General features: G+C 42.0%; 1 protein-coding gene across 1 annotated transcript in view; it reads right to left on the bottom strand.

The window, feature by feature from the left end:
- Positions 1-351: 351 nt before the first annotated feature.
- LOC146198594 (calcitonin gene-related peptide type 1 receptor-like) overlaps positions 352-20,985 on the bottom strand; it is a 111,114-nt gene continuing 90,480 nt past the window's right edge. Inside the window, exons 6-19 of the mRNA XM_084594090.1 lie at positions 15,321-15,406; positions 14,146-14,308; positions 13,939-14,058; positions 13,195-13,301; positions 9,332-9,423; positions 8,232-8,358; positions 7,956-8,109; positions 7,472-7,538; positions 6,884-6,950; positions 5,931-6,016; positions 5,093-5,225; positions 4,466-4,507; positions 3,559-3,648; positions 352-1,035 (exon numbers count right to left, since the gene is read on the bottom strand). Coding sequence (XP_084450216.1) covers positions 964-1,035; positions 3,559-3,648; positions 4,466-4,507; positions 5,093-5,225; positions 5,931-6,016; positions 6,884-6,950; positions 7,472-7,538; positions 7,956-8,109; positions 8,232-8,358; positions 9,332-9,423; positions 13,195-13,301; positions 13,939-14,058; positions 14,146-14,308; positions 15,321-15,406 — 1,406 coding nt within the window. The 3' untranslated portion in view covers positions 352-963. The remainder of the gene's footprint in view (positions 1,036-3,558; positions 3,649-4,465; positions 4,508-5,092; positions 5,226-5,930; positions 6,017-6,883; positions 6,951-7,471; positions 7,539-7,955; positions 8,110-8,231; positions 8,359-9,331; positions 9,424-13,194; positions 13,302-13,938; positions 14,059-14,145; positions 14,309-15,320; positions 15,407-20,985) is intronic.

Here is a 20,985-nt window from a genome sequence, read left to right on the forward strand (position 1 = left end):
TGAAACAGCGAGCCATTGAGGCTGATTGGCATCCCGCAAATGCTCTAACACGTAACAAGCATATGCATTCAGTGCATAGCGTTCAGCACTTTATACGGCAGGTCACACACGGGCGAGAGTCTTCTCATAAGGAAGGCCGTCACTGCCTTTTGCAATACGATGCCTAGACATATTACTGAAACCATACAATTCGCTTTGAAACGTCGTTTCTGGTAAGAAACTTTAGAGATAATAGACTTTATTATATCTTATATATGTTTTATTTGCGAGCAAAGGACATATCATAAAGTTTTATCTTTCTTTTTCAGGTACGAAGACCTTTCGTACCTAATAAACTCCTTTACGTCGGTAATCGAGGCTAGAGTACGAAACTCTTCAGAGTACACATCAACGCCTTCTCATGAAGGTCGACTCTCTCAAAACCTACTCACCTTGTTTCATTGGGTCGTCCGAACTGCGCTTTCAAGAGTGAAAAAAAAGTTAGGACGAAAGCCTTCGAAGGAAAGTCTGTGTAATCGACTAGCTTGTGACATGCACTTTTTCATTTGTTCACGCGCGCATTGGCACTCATCGCAGAATATTGTTGCAACATTGCACTGCTTTTGAGTTAAGGATCCAAGAAACTAAACAACTAGTGCTAACGGGAAACCATCAACATTCACAGAGCGCACACATGACAAAGAAAAACTGAAGGGCAGTGAGCCACATTGTTTCGGCTCTGCACAATCTGGTGTGTACTGTCACTTTGGCCAACGTGATGTTCAATACTAAACCACACAGCTGCCGCAACACACTTCAGGCAGAGGTAACGGCAATGCAACGAGCAGTCTTCTCTTTGTCCGCACTCGTGTTTGTGTATGATGCGAGCAACAATACTGAAGAGTAAGCAAGTTCAACGAGCCACAACGAAGAAGGAATGCACCGTCGTTGCTTTGCTACACAAACACCTGCTTGTCTTTCCTTTCACAGCATGGTCTGCTGATGGTTCGGCGACACAGACGGACTTCTGCCATCAGATGAACGCCTTGGCAGAAACTGTAAAGGAAATTTCTGCTCTGTAAGTGAGTCTTTTGAGAACGTTGATGAGCAAGTAAGCAAATTACCTCTAAAAGCTTGAATGTAACCTAAGGAGCCGCCTTCATTTGATGTAGTCAAGAAATGAGTGTAAGCCTACATAATGCTCTCAGAAATTTATAGCACACACTTATCACTTGCAGCTACCAGTCACTTGTTGAGGACGCTAATCTGCACTGTGTGTAACATTATACAATGCACAAGTAAGTTGCACGCAGTGCACTTATGAAGGGGACTGCATCGCTAACAATTTACTAGTCTACCAAAGGAAGGAGATTTTGTCCAAGCTGTTTGTAGCTAAAGAAGTATGTCAAGAAATATGTATGGTCTCGAGATACTTCAAAAGGTCGTTCTCCTAGATAGGGGGAATACTGTAGATAGCAAAATAGACAGTTTAAGTAAAGAACCATGTAAGAAAGTGTCTTCAAGTTCATATAATGAGAGCAGATATAAATTCACATCAATAGTTACCCTTTCAAAATCATGGTAGCTGTATCAAATAGTCCAAAATGAACATTTTAGACTTGTAGTGCTGGGAATACATGCAAAACAGAAATATGGTTCTAACATCGTGCTATCTCAAGCCCATAAGCAGCATGCAGGATGTACCTTTTTCGTTATGTGCATCTTAAGCCAAGATCCTGTGTACTTTTGTCGCAATGCGAAATGAATGCCAGTGTGAAATTTCATGCTTTATTGTGCTCCTAAAACACAACAAAAGGTACACAGCTACTATCAAGAGAAACAATAGCCAAGCACAGTGCAAACCAACCTTTCAGAATCTTTTCTGACAGATGAACCTGCACATTTAGCAAACAGCACACGCTTGTTCACAGCTTACTTATACAAATATAGAGAATAAGGAGAAAAGACAAACGTCAGTAGTTTTTCACAGACATGTCATCACCACGAAAAAGCAATGATGAAGCTATGACACAGAAACTGTAGTTAAGTAGACAATGGTATCGTATGCTTGCTTGTTAAACTGCCAACTTTGCAGCAGTTATTCACAGGAAATCAAGAGTTCATAAGTAAGCAAATTAAGAGCGTACATATCACAAAATATTGTACAAATGGTGATAAAAATATACACGGAGCAGATAATCACGAAAGAAAGACAGTTGGAACACAAGTCAGGTATATACACTTTTGACCAGGCACAAAATGACATATCTATCGTCAGATCACGGAAACACTGCTAGCGTACGCAATTGTAAGACCACTTAAAGAGACTGCGACGCAAGAGACGAACATATTTCTGTATTTTTATCTTGCAGTGTATATGGCGTGTATGATTTTAAAGAAATGTGCCTCACTTGATGAGTAGGGGGCTTCAACTTGGGGTGGGAAAAAGTGGGATGTAAACAGTGATAACAGGGCTGCAAGAGGAAGGGTGGCTATCAATATAATGTTGTAAGTTAACGTGCAAGTGCTCCAGCCACCCAGTGCATCATACAACTAATTGGTAAAATGCATGCTCATGAAAATAAACCACCTCCACAGAGGTTACTACATATGGGTAAAGACGCTATGTTTTAATGTGCGTAAATATGAGCGAGCAAGTTAGGCTAACACAATCTACAGGGATTAGAAGGCAGCACTAACAAACAATATAAAAATAAATAATAGATGATGCAAGTTTGTGGTCAAGCAGGTGCTCGAAAGCAAACCAAGAACAGCATGATAGATTGAAGGTGAAAAAACGATGAAAGGCTGCATGATTCCACATTTCGTGCTACAACAGTACACTGTGGCGCCGCCTAACTACAGGCCACTGATTTAGCAAAACACGTAAACGTAGAACAATGCACGCATAAACCACATCGAAAGATTTTGGAATATTTGCCTAAATGAAGTTATTACTTGTGTCGAGTGCGATGTTTTCACACAATATGGGCATCAAGCTTTTCGTTGGCCTAATATAACTGCGAGCAGGTACAGATATGTGCGAAACAACTCACAGAATATACTCGCAAAATGGATAAAACACCATCCAAACACTTCGCTTAGCCTGCATTAATAAAAATACGCACTGCAGAAAATACTGCGCCTATTAATTCTCTTATCAATATTTGGTTGCGCTACTGAAAAGCTCGATGCGCACAGCGGTATACCCTGTGTGCCGAATTTTCGGCGCTTCACTTTGCACACATCTCTGAGAAGGCAAGAAGAATAGACCAAAGAGGCAACAGAAACTAATACGTACAAATTTACAGATCTCTTCGTATAGCTATTGTTGACAGAAAAAATCCAAAATACAAATGTCGCACAACTTTGGCCATGCGACAAGGTACAACAATGTGAGTACCAGCGCCGTCATCCACGGAACGTTACAGTGGTCTAAAAACTAACATGCTCTCTGCCTCGATACTGAGTCGGGTATTTTCAGCGGTGGCTTCACCGACACAGAAGTCATAACAACGGAGCCTCTTAGATCACAGTCACACACTTATACTTCTGAGGAGGCTTCCTAAAGCGACTTACACTGATACTGGTATTCGCGTAAGACATCCGCCGGCTGTCATTTCTGAAGCACGGAGTCTGCGACAGCGTTTTGCGAAGGACGCCTAGGACCTGGTGAAAAAAGAAAGAAAGCATGCAGGCACGTGAGCGGACGCATACACACCAAGATGCAACTGAACTCAACAGTGATACACTCTTCTACATTCCATTCAGTACAGCGCGCCTGATAAGATTGTGCGCTATAGGTAATTAGAAGTTATAAACCAGGTGTTCTGATAACGAGCACTAGGGAGCAATAAATCTCAGAAATTGCTACTTGAAAGCATTGTGCCCTAATTACCTATGCGAGTGCTCCTGAGGTGAAGAATACTTGGTGTGCCCCTGCGGACAAAAGTAAATGGAGCACGCCATATTGTTCTAAATGTTTTCACGCGTTGCCTAAATGAAACTGTCAGTCGCAGTATGTGCCAACCGGCAGTAGACGCCAGTGCCCTTTTACTTGGACAAATATTGTTTTGTTATCTCCAGTGCAGAAGGTGTGATTTTAATTTGAACGGAAAAGCGTGCTCCGTTTACTTACGTCCGCACCTGTACGTCATGGTCCGCACTGCAGCACCGCATCGCACTGAAGCCAGTAGGCTAAATGAGATGCGCAATAATTACACCGCAGTGCAGGATCAATAGGCAACCCTCTATTTATAGTTCTCATTTTTTTAACATTTACATGTTCAGTAGAATACTTAATGCCCTTATCTGCCGAAGCCGTTTTATGTCACAAAACTGATGTTTTGAAAACTTAGACCGACAAAAGTTTGGCTCATTGGTTTATGATTCTGTTCTAGATGTTCGAGGAATTTGAACATCTTTGCCAATATACGAATTAGGGAACACAAACCATGAACGAGGGCAACGTGCCAGTCTGACTCACCTCTCCGTTGAAGAAGCAAAAGAGAAGTGAAACACAGAGACCCTGGAAGAAAATTGCAAGATTTCAAGATGCGCTACGCGAAATCCTATTTTTTCTACCAAATCATGAGTACTTGTCGTAGCTCTACGTCTTGGGTTCCTCAATAAGCCAAATGCTTGATTGAATGTCAGTAGTATAACGTTTAACAACCAGTAAAATTATTCCCATATTTTAAGTCACAAAGACAATTCACCATAGAGAGCAGGAAGATGAGATTCTAGAAGAACAGCAAGTAAAATGAACACGGCTTGAGGAGAAATTTTGGTGTACTCAGTGATCCACTAGAAAGTGCTTCAGCCAGTATACTTATATTGGAAGACAAACGCTCCTGCTGAAATTTGACCAACCTATTGAAGCTTTCCCACAACCCTAGTTCGTTTTGCTTGTTGATCATTAATAGAGTATATTCTACACAATGCCAAGTCGAGAATTCAAGCTTCGACAACAAATTGATATTTTAACGAGCCTGCTAACATATTCACGTCAACATGACAAAACGTGGACAGTGCATCTTCCTTTTATTGCTGATGCTTCTTCTGTTTATCGTATTTTACGCTCCATAGTATGATGTACACTAAACATTCACACCTGTAGAGACGTGACCAGCGCCGAGATGATTTCGTAGGCAAGGAAGATAGAGCCCTTGTCCGGTCGGAACGGGGTCACCACGTAGTGCAAGCCTAGGAGCGGAAGCAGTATCACGGTGGCCCTTACAGCTTTCCTGAGCAGAGAGATGAGGAGAAAAGACAACGTGTTCTTCACATTTACGCTCTACCTAGGCTTCCGTTCAATTGTCTCTAGTATATATTGTATGCATTGTAAATTTCAAAGCGTTGAAATTATTATCTTCAAGGTTAGGAGGACAGAAATATCGGATAGGATAATTTTAGTATAACGTTACCCAAATACTATGGGTATGATAGAAGTAAACGAAATGTTCAGCACTTGAGCATAGCTGAAAACGCTAGAGCAATGACTGCGTTCCGGTCAGTGGGGCGATGCACTTTAATAAGTCTGACATACGCGTTTATTTCTGACCCGAACAGGAAAATTTGATCCTGAAGACACTGACATTTCCCACCTTTTCATACAGTAAAGTGAAAAACAATTCAGAGTTTTATCTGTGATTTACGACTATGGTTCACAAATAAAATATATTAATGTGCGTGTGTGCTTTGAAGTATAATTCCAAACGAATTTGTGAAAGTATCTAGATTTATTACGCACATGCATAACAGTGACTCCTCCTTTTCAATGAGCATAATGCCGATACCCGTGCAAATTCATGCAAACGACTCGTAAATGAAAATTTATTCCTAAACAGCGTGGCATTTACTGCATGTTACATATCAGACTTTCCACAAAGCCGAAGGTTGCTCTTGAATGTATTTATTTTCAAATAAAGCCAGACTTCGCGCACTCTCACCTGGTGCTCTCATTGTCAGGAGAATTGACGGCTCGAAGCTTGGTCACCAGGACCCTCACAATGTTGACGAGGAATGCGAAACTGAGCTGCGGAGCAAAAAAAGAAGACAGTAAGAATTTCCTAAATACAAATGCGCCTATCTTGATAAATAATAGAAAGCAATGATGCATGCTTAATAAAACTGCTTGTTCTCTGGCTTCCTTCCAGAAAAAACTAATGGGTATATTATATACGAAGAGTTTCGGCTTGTTGCTGGGACTGAGACCTGAATCGGAAAACGAAACATTTGTTTCAGACAGTGTGCAAGATTATCTGCAACAGTTATCTACCAAAGAAATAAACATGTTTTAAAATGGAAGTGGAAAAGCCTAATAGCTGCATTTCTAACTTATAATCCGACTTAGAGTAGTGTATGTTTATGGGGAACACGCCGAGAGGTGATCGCTCTCTTCTAAGCGCTGCTGCGCGCGAGACGGCCGCACATCACAGCAAAGTAGTGCATGTACAGATGGACCTCGAGGTGGTGCTTGGCATGGGCTGCCGCGCTGCTTCGAAAAGCAGTCAGTTCGGACGCACTGACGTTGTGAGGGAAACGCCACGTGCGCGAGTGTTTGCCCAAAACGTGCACGACCCTGTACATTAAATACAAACCGACCTAAAGTCCCTGCAGGAAATGTAGACCAAGTCTACTCTAGCCCGCAACCACAGACCAAAGTTTAACCGCATTACACAGGATCCTATTTTTTTTAAATTCTTTCTACAACCGTCGAGCCTAGTTTCCGGCCTTGTGCCTCACAGCGCAATGCCAGGAACTGTCGGGGTTCCACTACTTCGGTAAAATACACCGCATGGTGTAAGGATGGTATCAATATATTAGCTAACATGAGCGGATGTCACCTAAGGGTTGCAATTTTCGCAAATAGACTTTGAACTAGGAGACCACAAAAACTTACCAGTATTGAAAAGCAAACAGGTACGCTCAGTATGTAAGTGTACCAGACGTCGTGCTCGACCCAGCACCTAGAAATTACAAAGCAAGAAATCATATTACGGCGCAATAAATGTGTGCTCATGAATCATTGAGGCTGAAGGTGTTTTTACGAACGTTTTATGAACGGTGAAATTAATCTTGCCATCATAAAAGGATCAAGCACCGCATGCGTATAAACCTGTTTCGTATATTTGCTTGCAGTGAGTGTCTGATAAATACTGTAAGACGCCTTTTAAGTCTGACAGAATATTGAATTGCTACGTTGAGATCTTCCAGAACTTCTGCTCCTTTTCAGTCTTTACATTCTGGGACAGAACTAATGTAAGCTACTGTGAAAAACTTCTTATACTGCGGGACGGCTCCGCAGAATAGTGGCAGCTAGAAGGCGAGAATAATGTCATCCCGAACATTTTTATGCTTACAACAGAACGCAACATTTCAAAAAGATGATGAGTGCACACATATCACCGAACAGTCAAACCGAGACAGCGTTACATGAACCTGGAGAATTATTAGCCGAGGAACTATGTAAAATAAAAATCCCACTCACATTCGGGACGCCTCGGGATCTAACCCGCGCGTTACGGCGTATCCAATGGTTGGAAGCAGAGGAAAGCCTGTAAACAAGATGATTTGATAAAAAGCTAAACAGAGCTTGAAGCCTGAAATAATTTACCTTGAACGAAGAAGCCAGCACTTCATTATTAGAGGCGGAATCTTACTGAACTTGCAGGGATTTAAGAACGCAGTTCGTCGGATTCGACCGCGAGAGAAATTAATTCACTCTTATAATTAGGCACGCGTTTGTTTATAGACTCATCGATTGCAACTGGATCGCATTAGAAAAATTAATAACGAAGTTCAGGTTTACTGCGACAAATTCTCAACTTATAAGTTTCTAAAAGCGTCATCCAAAAGTATTTTTGCTATAAATAGGTTTTCTCCTGGCAGTGGTAATCCTAGTGTGCATTTTCAGGTCTAAAAAACTCTAAGCTCGAGAACTAGCCCGAGATACTGTACGCCATGACACTTACCCCATCCGATCAACAGGAACCACTTCAGGATCTTGTCCTCCGCAATGAACGCCATCACAAGTAACGTGTGAAGATAGAGACCCTCGCAAAACATCCACAAGTAGTTGCACAAGAGGAAGTACTGCGTCACGACGTGCAGAGCCTGGCACCAGCTCTGTTAAAAAAACAAAAACAGAAGAACGTTAAGACGTACTGTGCTTTTATGAAAATATTTGTGCTTTCTCAGTTAATAATGTATACAATTATCACATGAATTCTGCAACTCATGCTACTCACCGGGCTTTCTTCTATCACATGCGGCTGTGCGATGACATGAATGTACCAGAGGATCCAACACAGATTGTTGATGATGAATGATGTGAACAAATTCTTGTGAATGGTGATCCTTCTACAGCGAAGGGACCTACGAAATTAAGGACGAAAGATGGCGTCTTGGCACAGGTATAGCATCAAACACAAAAATAAGAATATTAGATTGGAAACTATTTCAAGTGCTGCCGACATTTCGGGATTTTATTCCTCATCATTGCGATTGCGTATAGTGCTGCAAGTATTTAGAAAAGTGCTCAACCCACGCGTAAACCCCAGAAATTTCATTTTGGCTATAAAAAATTACCCTCAAATGGCCACGTTCACAAGTGACCTTTTTTCACATTTTGGTTGAGCCCCCTGTGTTGGTTTGACGGAAAGAAACGGAACTGAACTGAAAAGAGCGTCGCTCAGCGTTTTATAGGGTCTGGCGCTCTTACTCGGGAGCGTTACAAACCGGGTAACTACGTGACCATCTGGAACCACAAACGGAATGAATTTTCTAAAACGTTACTGCTCCGGTATTCCAGCTCTCAAGATGTCCACCGCATCACTGACGTGGTGCACTCTATTGTCCGAGTGACATTGGTCAGCCTCACTGAAGTCGTGTGCATGGTTCGGATAAAGTCGTAGCACGTCAGGTTACATGACTAAATTTTGTCGATAGTGGCAGCCGTGTGGCGCACTGCAATACTTGTGCACATCCATTCCCTGACTTTTCCCATCTATCCGACGCATGCCGCATTGAGTCGAGGATGAAGAAAATAACGGGGGCAGGGAGCACTGCATACCATGGCACAGGCAGAAGTTGTTTGCCTCCCACTAATGCTCTCAGAGCACTCTTGAATGACGCAATGATCTTTGGATCTGGCTTTTCCTGCTTCAACCTACTTTATCATATTGCCCTTTTGTGTTATATATGTCCACGTGTACAGGTTGCACCAGGGGCAATGAAACTATTAAACTAGTTAGAAAAACGTGTCGTATACAGCGCATTACTTTTCAATGCCGGAAGTAAGTGCCTAATTATGTAAAAGATAAGAAGAAAGACAGATGGTGATACTCACCTAAAATAGCAAAATATAAAGAGTGACAAGAGCAGAGCGACCAATGATATCGAATATCCCGTGACGTACAAAGAGTTCACAAGGTTTCGGAACTGAAAAAAGAAGACCAATAAAAGCAGTGCATAAAGGTTTGCTACGCTTTTAAAGCTTTTGGACGTTCATCGAAAATAAGGACGTGCACAAAGCTAGAAAAGTGAAGGGAAATGTGTTGGATTGCGAACATTTCAGAATTTAATCTAATTGATTAACCTTCTAGGCGCCCAATAGTTTTTACACCATTTATAAGACGCAGAAGAGTTGTATTTTTACTACAAAAAATGTCTTTTAGTAAGTAACGGTGAATTGCAGGGCTTCTGCCCACATGCTCAAGGCTCTGCGATTTGCCACAAATTTATTGTTGGTCGCGTATTACGTCTACTACGAGCGAAAAAGACGAAATTGCTTTCGATTGCAGTCAGATACAAATGAGAAATATTGACTTCATTTCTTCTGACTGACGAAGTTTTTTTACCGAAATTGATACACTGTTCAGTGAATCGCGACCTCTTTCTTTGTATTGGCCATTATCCAATGTTTGTTTCACCGAGGATCAGTAATAGATCTAAAAAATACCAAATATTTCTGAGGCTTAAGGATTCAGTAAACAGTGCTGGTGTAATGACACAAATCACTGCAGAGAAAATAAGACATTCAGAAAAGCACAATTTCTGGGCAAACAGACAAAAATACCTGGCATGAACTGCTATTGAGCATTCTTTTCGTGCTCACAATTCCTTATGAGAACAAATTGTTTATTCTGTTCAATGCATTCGCTCTTTAATTTTGTGCATTCATTGCCTTCTTCTTGTAATGACCTAATTCCTTTTTTGCATACACATAAGTGCGTGCCTCTAAGACAATTCACGAGGTCAAGGACAGCAGCGTATTACTAATGTAAACCATTATTAAGCTTCAATCGACGAGCTTTGTGGCCCATAGTCAGTGAGCCCGTATCGCCGAGTGTATGCCCCGGGTTTGAATCCCACCGCATCACACCTTAACAATTTCTATTTCAGCTGATTATCTGCTTTTGATTACAAGAACCACACTGGGGGATTTAACAGCAACCAGAACACTTTTCACGTGTTCTCAAATTTCATTATTTGCTTCCATCGGGATTCCTTGCCCACGGTCATCGAGGTGGACACCGACAGTTACGAAGCTGGCTATTCTGCGGCACGCGCTCCTTGGCGCTATCGCGTCATCATGAAGTACTTCCATATCGTATTCGCTTTTACATTAAGTGCCTCACTAGTGACAAAGCCAGCTTATCTTAATAAGTAACGTAAGTAACGGGAAGTTCATGTACCCCTGTTCACAAGTGTCAGATAGGCATGCAAAATCTTCCCTTTTTTTCCTGCAAGAAAAAAGGTGGCAGAGACGAAGGACACGGATATAGCGAAAACCCCGACAGTAGCAAAATTCTTTAACGCGTTCCTCACTGCTACGTAAACAGAGTCGTAATGGCATGTGCTTTCGCATTTCCATCAGTAAAATGTACCGCCCGTAAATTAACACAATAAGCAAACATAATAAGAAAGATTAAGAAGGATACAGAAAGGAAAGCAATGTGGCTGTGATAGCCCGCTTGTGTCACATTTCACAGTTCCTTCAAAGAAATAATTCCAGCACTGAGTGTTTGAACTTATCGCTCCCGTTAAATTCTTGCACGCAGCTGCATTTTTACGGCATTTGGCCGATATATCTCTTATAAACAAAATGGTGAGGGTCTTTCGCTATTCGCTTTGTGAGTCCTCGCCCGTTTAGATTAATTTCTATTTGGTTATAAGGCTATACGCTCGTAAGGTATAGTCGCATGTGAGGCAGATCTGTGAGATCGTTCTCTGAAAAATGTCTTTGCTTTTGAATTCTTTTTTTTTTCTATATCTGCGGGCTCCACAATATTGGCTAGATCTTACTTGTTACATCTGTATAGAGCAGTAGCTGACAAGAAACTTTCTCACTTATTTTTGTTTGCTCTTTTTCGGGTGATTTTGCTTGCCGCGACGCATATGCACGGCGACCACAATGACGCTCTTTGCAGTACTGACGTGCCACAGCTCTGGGATACATAGAACCGTACATTCCGGCCCGATCAATTTCGAGATATATGATTTTTGCACGCCCCAAAATGAGGCGTGGTGCCTCCCGCCGACATCGGCGACAGTTCGCTCTTGCACGTTTTGCCGGGTCGTTCAGTGAAACGCACCGTGCCTGGGTTCTCATATCGAACGCTCTGCGTCTCTGTTTTGGTTTTGGCGCCATAGTCGCGAAGCGTTTCATTCCACGTTCGTGGCGCTTCAGTGAAAACGCCGATGGTATTTCTGCCGACAATCCAATAAAGAACGCAGCTTGAAGAAAAAAAAAAGCGAGACTTTTATTTATATTTTTCACAGATATCTTCAAAGAGGAATTCCTGAAAGTCTGGCCTTTATGAGGGACACTCGAACTTTATGTGGGGCTGAACAATTTACATTTAAACATGTCATGGAAAGACGTGTCTTTGTTGTACAACAGTTATACGCCATCGTTAAGCATTTGCCAGAGAACTAGAATGTTGAATGATGTATATACTGCCTTGAAAACTAATCATATAGATAGGCCATTGTTAAGCATTTGCCAGAGAACGAGAACGTTGAATGAGGTATATACTGCCTTGAAAACTAATCATATAGATAGGCCATTGTTAAGCATTTGCCAGTGAACGAGAGCGTTGAATGATGTATATACTGCTTTTAGAACTAATCATATAGGGTGGGAATAGCAAGCTCGTCAGTAATAATAACAACAAATCTGAAAGAACACTGATGCGTTCCATACAGAGGCTCCAATAAATTTTAATGATAATTTAATTTGACGAAGCAATTTAAATGCGCATTTGTTTTGCGACAAAGCCAAAATTTTAAAAATCATGTTTTATAGGGTACTTATTCATAGCGGCTGAGCGATATCAGTTGTAGGTTTTAGTTTATTTAGAACATGAATCTGAATGAAAAGCTCTTTGCATGTTTTTCTAGGCATATGCAATCATAAATTTAAACTTACTTTCGGAAGTAAAACTTAGCAATCTATTTAGACCGTTACTCAGTTATCCACTCAGTTTGTCACAGGATGTGCTGCACCGAAGGTATAAAACTTAAGAAATTTTGATAAAAATGTATTGAAAAACAAAGAAATGCTTGTAAAAGCTCAGCCTTCAGATTAGAAAGGGGTACATGGTTAAAATTCTCGGCAGGATTTTTGTTTTACCTTTTATGATGAAATAATGACACAGCTTCCTTCTTACGGGCAAAAATTATAGGGATGCTCTTAAGTCTTGTTTAAGAGTGGAAATCGCGAAAGTCACTTCACTGGACTGTTTTCAAGAACTGCGTTGTCACTGTAATCTCTACTATCATCATCACCATCACTATTGCTGCTGTCATTATTAGCACCTAAATGCAGCGTCATTGACATCGTTACTACCGTTCTCACGCTAGACAAGAAAATTGCGATCGGTTTCGCGTGAGGTCGGCGTGGCGCAGTGGCTAGCGCGCTCGGCTGGGTGTCGTTGGAGCAGTACTGCAATTCCCACTGCAGACATATTTATTTCTTTAGTGTCAGTTCGTGCGAACATTTTCTGCGAACATTTCCGCAGTCCATGAGCAAAGAAAGGCGTTCGCCTTAAAAAGAGTAAGATAATTTATCGGTATCTGGCTTGCCGAGCTCAAGAAACATTCTCGCATGATACTGCAATATCCTGTCGAAAGAACAGAGTGCAAGTGTTTTAGTACAAGTTAAACCATAGGCTATCGGCATTAAATGTTCTCATTAACGGGGCATACCTGCAGGTCGTGGGTGTCTACACAGGCAGTGTAGTTGGACCATATGTGTCCAGTGACAGGATGACGGAACCAGGTGCCATTAGCAGTGCATAATTTGTGTGCTTGCCCTTTAAAGAAGAAAGAAAAAAAGAAATCCTTCTTATACATCTGCCGTTAATTCGTCTGAGAAGAATCTTGGAAACGACTCATTTCGTTCCAAAGCAACACATCTTATGCAGCAGTTTTATCCTCAATTAGGTGCCTTTTGAATTTTAATCATTCAAGAAAGCTTTTGCTATGAAAAATTCAGTAAATTCTGAAATGCGTTATACAAGAGCAGGGGTAGTCAAACGTTACCAGGTCACATGCTCTGTTTCTTACCGAAGTGTTCTGGCCCTTGAGATTCTACTATAGCTATTAATTATCTCAGATGTTAACAAAACGCTTCTCCGACCCTCCACAAATAATTTCAGATTTGGGGTGTCGTAGCTTCCTGGCTATACTGCTCAGAAGGAGACCCTGCGCCCTTAAAACTTTTGACTACCCCTGTACGTTTTCTAGAATAAAAAAAAAAAGGCTTTTCTCGTCGCATCTAGTGGCATAAATTTATTCCCCATTAGCTCTATCCTAGCGCTCATAAATTACGTCACTGAGCTACAACGCCCGTATAGCGTCATTACTTTGGTAAGACTAATTGGTTTTTTCTTTTTTGCGGCAAAAAACGAAGGTTTACGGGGATAAAATGAGGACCGTGCTGTTACTCACTAGAGGAAAGAAATCCTGCCACGAATTGTGGGCACGGAGCAAACACGGTTTGACCTGGTGGCGTATCGTCCCAACAGTTCCAGCCATCCCATGTTCGTGGACACAGGGACTCATTCGCACCTGTCGGCAAAGAAATATCACGAGCACTCAATGTATCGCTCCCAAGAAGATCTTCCGGCCAAGGCAGAAGTGCTGGAGAGCACTCACCAAGCTCAGGAAACGGCTTGAGGAGCACGTGCTCGAGGCAGCGCTTGAAGTGGTCTATCTTCTCCTGCCACATCCAGTTCTCCCCTCTGGGAGAACTCTGTTCCCAGGGAACATACTCCCCGATTTCCGCAGTGATGTCGAGCAGCAGCCTTAGTTCGGGGTCCTGAAAAGGTCAAAATAATTGTAAGGTTTTGTCCATGTAGGGAGCTACCGAATTCAACACGTAGCTAAGCATGTATTGACCTCTTGTGAAATTCTTCGCTGCGTTGAGTTCGGCATCGAGTAGAGAAGTATCAAAGGTGGGATCCTAACAGGTGTGTTATTTGCTAGAGGCATCGTCAATCGTACGATAAGCTGGCGCGCAACGGTTAGGCCGCATTGAACAACGGTTTGTTAAGTGCTTCCTAACTTTTCCAAAAAGAAGGCTAAAACAATGACGCATTGCAAAAGAGACGAATTTAAACCTCAATTGTAACGATGAGCGTAGCGCAAAAAAAAAAAAAGTTTTGTAATAATAATAATTCAAACCTGAAATGGTGAAGCTACTGTTGGCTAAGGATAAAATGCAAACGCAACAATTATAAACCTATTTTAGAAAATCCAAAGTATCCAAATCTGAAGATGCTTCCTACAGCTGGTTGACTTTCACTTAGCTGTATTGCACTCGCCGAGATAAATTGGCGTTCAAAGTGCATTTAATGTAAGCCATTACACTCCGATTTATTGTCTGGCTCATAAACTGCTTAGGTGGTGCCTACTATTGAAGCTCAGTGGTGAAATGCATAAAAGCAGAAAAGAAAACAAAAAACACTGCGATATATAGCTGTTATATGGTATAACACACTTTCTGTGAAATATATGATCACAAGTGTATAGCTTATATTTTTAGCACTTTCGACGAGCTCGCTAAAAGGAAGGAAAAACTAGCTTCATAGCTCAGCAGTACGCATCGAGAACTCAAATATATCATAGACTTTAACTTTTCTGCGTACTTCGTTATCTTCTCACATAGCCACCATGCACTAAATATTCGTGTTGCAAATTTTAAGGCAAGAAATAATATTATTTGTATTTTTGCAGTAGATGCACAATCGGCGTTCGATAATATTGAGCTCATCTTTCAGGCTTCTAAGAACACGAAAGCATCATAGCCCGCCGCAGCAAATACGACTTACGTAGTATGGTGATGATGTGCATGCGTCGTAATTTCCCATCGCATCTTCCCACGAACCCCTCACAAGGCAGTGGTAATATGCGGTTCCTGCGTACATCAGTGCACAGCATCAGGTAATGCGAACTAGGGAAATGAAGTGCTTTGTTAGTACTGACAAAATAGACACTCATTTTATAAACACTACCACGGTGGTAACACCTACAGTCACTTCCGTGACCGAATTCCTGGGACATGTCTCATCAATATCAGAACTAGCTTTATGTGTGGGTATGGTCGGAAGGTAATGTTTCCGAGATGCAAATACGTGTCTTAAAGTATAATGAAAAAGTATTGTTACTCCTAAACAAAGAATACAAAGCAAGGATTCTAAGCGTTCGTTTAATAATGTGAACCGAGCGCGATGGTTACAGGTAGTGCGGACGAGCGGTTGCTTTGAATTTCGGCCACACCCACTATGAAAAAACGCTACATACGGCTGCGATTTGTACTGCCGTTGTTTGCACTAGAACTGACGACTGAGGCGCTCGGGTCATTTTCCGCCACAGTAACACAAATTGATGTCGACCCCCCCCCCCCCTCCCTTTTGTTTGGGGGGGGGGGGGGGGGGGGCTGAAATTTGCCATGTCGAAGTAGTCAATGCTGAACACTACAGACACTCAACTTGATCATATTTCCGCGAGTCATTGTCCGTTTGTCAGCGCGTTTTGTGTGCAGCTGCCTGGAAGCAGCTTTATCACCACGATTTTGCTTCGCGAGACACGATCAAAGAGTTCTGAAAATACGCCAAGCATGTTCGAAGTGATTATCGACGTTACGATGTTAACTCTAATGTCTAGTGACCTACTGTTGATTCTCAGCCAAATGTACGCCAAGCCAACTAGCTCCTGTTGTCGCCGCAGAGTGTTCTCCCCTTTCTGGAGATATACTCCCCTTTTTGTAGACTAATTCGCCCATACACGTGGTCTTAGACTAGCACCAGCCTGATTTTTTGTTGGTTTTTGTCTTGTGCGATAGTCCCTGGATACTACGAAGGGACGGTATTATTCCAGGGGGGGGGGGGGGCGAACAATAAATGCGCACCTAAACGAGCAATCCCGCAGTCACCATAATCAAAGCGTTCAGCAGCGTATTCAGTTCTCCATTAGATGTACGTATAATGTGGACTCCGCTCGATTCCCGGCCTCCGTAACGATAACCGATCACTTGACACAGGCTGCACTGCTTTTTAACTCCGCCATTGACTCTGCATCGCCTGGTGACTGACTTCCCCGTCGGAACCGTTCGACTGGCACGCACAATCAAGCTAAGCTAAATTTCTGCCATGCGCTGCTATGGTCCGTATGCGATGCGACGCTAAACAGTCATCTATTTGCCGAGACGCGATACTATGCACTAGAGGCACTGGTTAAGAATCTCCGCCCCTCTAGCCTTACTGGATGGCTTGCCGTCCTTATACAACCAGCTCTGCAGTAGTGCTTTTAAGACTGCCTATCCCAGTTCATCGAGGACGTCCATAAAAAAGCATCTTGGCTTATAAATCTCGCCAAGGGCGACACACTGTGTGCATCCTTTCTTCTTTGCCATATCCGTCGTTCTCAAATCATTTTCTATCCGAAAGGTAACTGACTAGATATTAGAAGAAACCGCCACAGACAAGTGGTGGGATCACATATGCGGCATGCGGCCATGGTTTCCTGTAACTTGTAATCAATCGTGTTTCATGCAACAAGAAATTAGACTAATTTGTTTCTTCGTTCATCAGCGCCATAAAACAAAACATTCAGCTAAGCGTCCTTTGCTTTCAGTGGATGTTGATTTCTTTCCTTTGCATAGAGAAACGTAATTCTGTTCTCTCAACGGTTCCTCTGGGCAGCGTCACCTGGCGACAGATATCAAAAATAGTGTAAACATGAATAAGAGCGCATTTAAAGCCTACCGTACCCGTTGCTTCAACTGATTGGCTTTCGTTGGGACACCGTGTATATCTTTGCCTGCCTTTTAGTTGTGTTTCCTGTTGTGTAGCTAGAAACGTAGGAGTTCTTTGTGAATAGTCTGTGTGCATAAACTTTTATGTACATAACTGCGTGTAATAAATACTATGCCAGAAAAAAAAGCTTCTGTGGCGCGATTGATTGAAACTATTTACCTGAGCACTAAGCGAATAAAACATCTGTTCGAATCCTGTAATTGCAACTTTTTTTCTGCTTTTTCAAAAAATCACAACGTTAAAATAACCTACCAAGATCTTTCCTGGGGGTTGTTCCCGTTTAGGTTGCATTATGTGATGTTTTTTTAAATCCTAATAGCCGCAAAAGAAGCCACGAGGTGACGGTATGACAACGGCAACACTATTCAATTACCTTCAACGTAATTATTTCCTGCCTTCAGTGAGTATGCTACCTTTAGGTTGCGTTCAGAGACACCTCTTGATAACAACCGCGTTTAACCCGCTGGGAGGCACCCAGCGTGGATAAAGAAGTTGCAGGACTCTACCGTTCAGGAAACGGAATTACGCCATACAGAAAGCACCGTGCAGACGGTATGCAAAAATTATACATAGAGCTTAGTCTCCCACAAAGACAACAAAATACATTTTGCGATTTGACCCAACAAAACAACGCGTACGCTCCACGGAAAGATCTAGAGCCTAATCTCAATATGAGAAATGCCAGGCGTATTATATAAGGAGTTCAGAGAGTTTCACAAGGCTGGCACATTTTCTTAGCCTTGCAAGGCATGGAACCAAAATAGAGCAGAAATACGGCGTTAACCTAACGTATAGAATTTAAGTATATAAAGTTGCCGTGATATTAATATTTGAACCAAAAGCTCTGGCATCCGGCCGAAACCTTGGCATAAGTCCTAATTACCATATTTCGGTCATCAACGGCAGGAATATAAAGTATGGGCGGACTGCGTTAGGGCGATAGTTACCTGTTTCTTCGCTTATTAGATGGCACAGTTTCTCTACGAGTTCGATTTGCAAATTTTGTTCCAAATAATATAGACACAAGTTAAAAGCAAAGAAAGGACCGTTCGAGAAATGACAGAATAATAAATGAATCGGGATGCGCTTATTTGTGCTGTTTTACCGCATTCCGTGCAGTGGACGGCCTTCGTGAAGCGCGTGTGCGGAGGTTATAACTAATTCGGCCAGTCTCGGACACGGGGCATTAGACTCTACCAGTATTGGCTCTCAAGTGATTTAAATTGTGAAAATAACTATACAAACAGCCACCATCATTAGAACGCGTTGCATTTAAGCGCCGAAGCCTTTAATGAAAAGAGTCTTTATAAAAGACGCAGAGACTGGTCCCTGCCAAAACAGATTCGACTCAGCGCTCAGTAATAGATCTCTCTACGTGCCAAACCTTTCATTCAGATTGTTTTGCCACTTAAGACAATCGCAACCAGAAAAAAGATTCGAGCATATCTTGGCAGTAGCCGGTTCCTGCATAAAATTGTCGTCGACTTACATGGACATGACATTAAAAGACATCTTTGTCTTTTTGCTTTGTACATAATCGCCTTTGACAAATAAGTGATCAAAGCAGTTTTTCATTTCAACCGCAGAAATTACAAAATAACCCCTATATTTTATTTAGCCCCGCTTACTGTTCCATTATTTTATATTGTCCTCTATAGGAGCCTCTAGAAGGCGAGCGTCATGGATTAAGCAGGGCGCTTAAGTGAAGAGAATACCAGTTGACAAGAACAAGCAGCAAACATTTATATGAGCAGTGAAATTTTTTCAGAAAGGTAGAAAGGGTTTTGGTGCTGGATGGCAGTCCCGATTCTGGGACGCCATTGGCCGTCTCCGCTGTCCTAGCTCTCTGGACCAAGGCCTGCTTGGCCTCCCAGTCCGAGCTGAACAGGGACCACTTGAGCTACATATTATTAATTCAAGCTCTTCCAAAGTAGCCGTTCTGAAAGAACTGCAAGCTTAGCACGGAAAATGTTCGGCGAATAACATGTGTGGCTGTTCTTGTAAGATGTCGTACCTGTAAGGGTTCACAAGCACTGAATGTTGTGGAGCAGTACTTCAAAAGCTCAGCGGTTTGACTCGTTCATTTGAATGAAGCATTTATTAAGCATTGCCCACATCCACCAGTAACGATTAATTAGCCGAAACTCTACCTCGTTTCTTTGTTTCTACATCCGACGTATCCTTCCGTTGCTTATCAGAACATAGGAATGCAAGAACAGGGTGGCTAAAGAGTTTGCTTCTGCAGAGGTAAATAAATTAAACAGCGCAGTCTTCCCTGCCACAAACGCAAAACGTCTGTTCGCGAAATCACACAGCGATTAATTATTGTTTATTTAGTTAGAGCCAAAATTCTTATTTATGGCACTTTTTCAATGCAGTGGCCTAAAAGTGCCAGCAGTTCTGAAAATTAACATTTTGGTCCTCACCATTTCTTATTAAATAATTCAGTTAAAAATTTGGGCCGAATTTAGCGCGCAGTATTCTAAAAAGAGAAATTTTTCGAATTGGTCAGCGCTGTGAGATTCCACCTTTAAAAAAAAAAAAAAAAAAAAAAAAAAAGAAATCACAGTTCTTGCGCTCTTTACAACGCTCCCGTGACAAACTTTTTGTCCTTGTTAGATATACTGGATTGACTTCGAACATCCTGGCGCTGCAGGGTTTTTATCGATGCGAGGAATTCAGCTCGTGCTGTCGCCCCTCTAGTTTCAATTCAAGGCACATCGCGCTCCTCAATTGGAGCAATTTGCACGTTTTATTTCAGCTGCCTTCTTGGCGTAGCGGCTTTAGTTGAAGATTTCTGAGTCTGTTTGCTGCCAAGCATGAGTCTTCTAGCTGCTATATGAGCTCGTCAACCTTCAAAATGTGTAGCGCTGATCAGATTCTCGTACACACATAAGGCAGTGGCAACTTTTGTCAACCAAGAGTGTCAAAGGAGGGTATAGGAGTAGGGCTTTGAACGGTTATGTCGATGGTATGTGGTAGGAATTGAAAAAGTACGGGAGTTGCTTGCTCGTGTCAATGAAAATTTGACCCAATTTTACCTTGACACAAAAGAGCTATTCAAGATGCTTGGCTGCAGCTAATTATGCCTGAAAACAGCGCTGCAAATCAGGTCTACTCGTTTAACAACAATAAACCAACGTAAATAATTTACCAGCAAAAAACACAGAACTGAGAATACCTAGTGACGATATTCAAATTTCTGCAGATTCGTTTATTATATTATTTTATGAACAAAGTACAAAACTGCTGCGCATCAAATAATCACGATAACAGTTCCCTTTCTGAGCAGCAATTAAGGTTTTGAGAAAAAGAAAGAAAGAAACAGACATTCCCTTATGCTTTCCTTTGCTTTGGCATTTGTTGACTTTCTTGTGCATACCGCAGAGAGGCCTTTTTTTTTTTCTACATTCAAAACTTGACGAAACTTTTAGCGTAATAAAAATTGTAGTAGCTACTTTAGAATCTAGAATCAATTTTTCATTTGGCTGGTCGCAGGAGGCATTCAGAACTACGGCACTATCGAAGTCAGTGTAAAGGATCCTCGCCTTGCCAACCACGCTGTACGTCACTTATTGAGGTATCGAAGGCTGCATCAGAACCACTGCAGAGACAGCTAAGTAAAGAGGCGGTTTTGTCCTCACTACGCCGCATATTGACTTTCACGGAGGCATAGTCG

The sequence above is a fragment of the Amblyomma maculatum genome, chromosome 2 (assembly GCF_055883805.1).
Source record: "Amblyomma maculatum isolate TAMU_Amacu chromosome 2, ASM5588380v1, whole genome shotgun sequence".
In the NCBI taxonomy this organism is placed as follows: Eukaryota; Metazoa; Arthropoda; class Arachnida; order Ixodida; family Ixodidae; genus Amblyomma; species Amblyomma maculatum.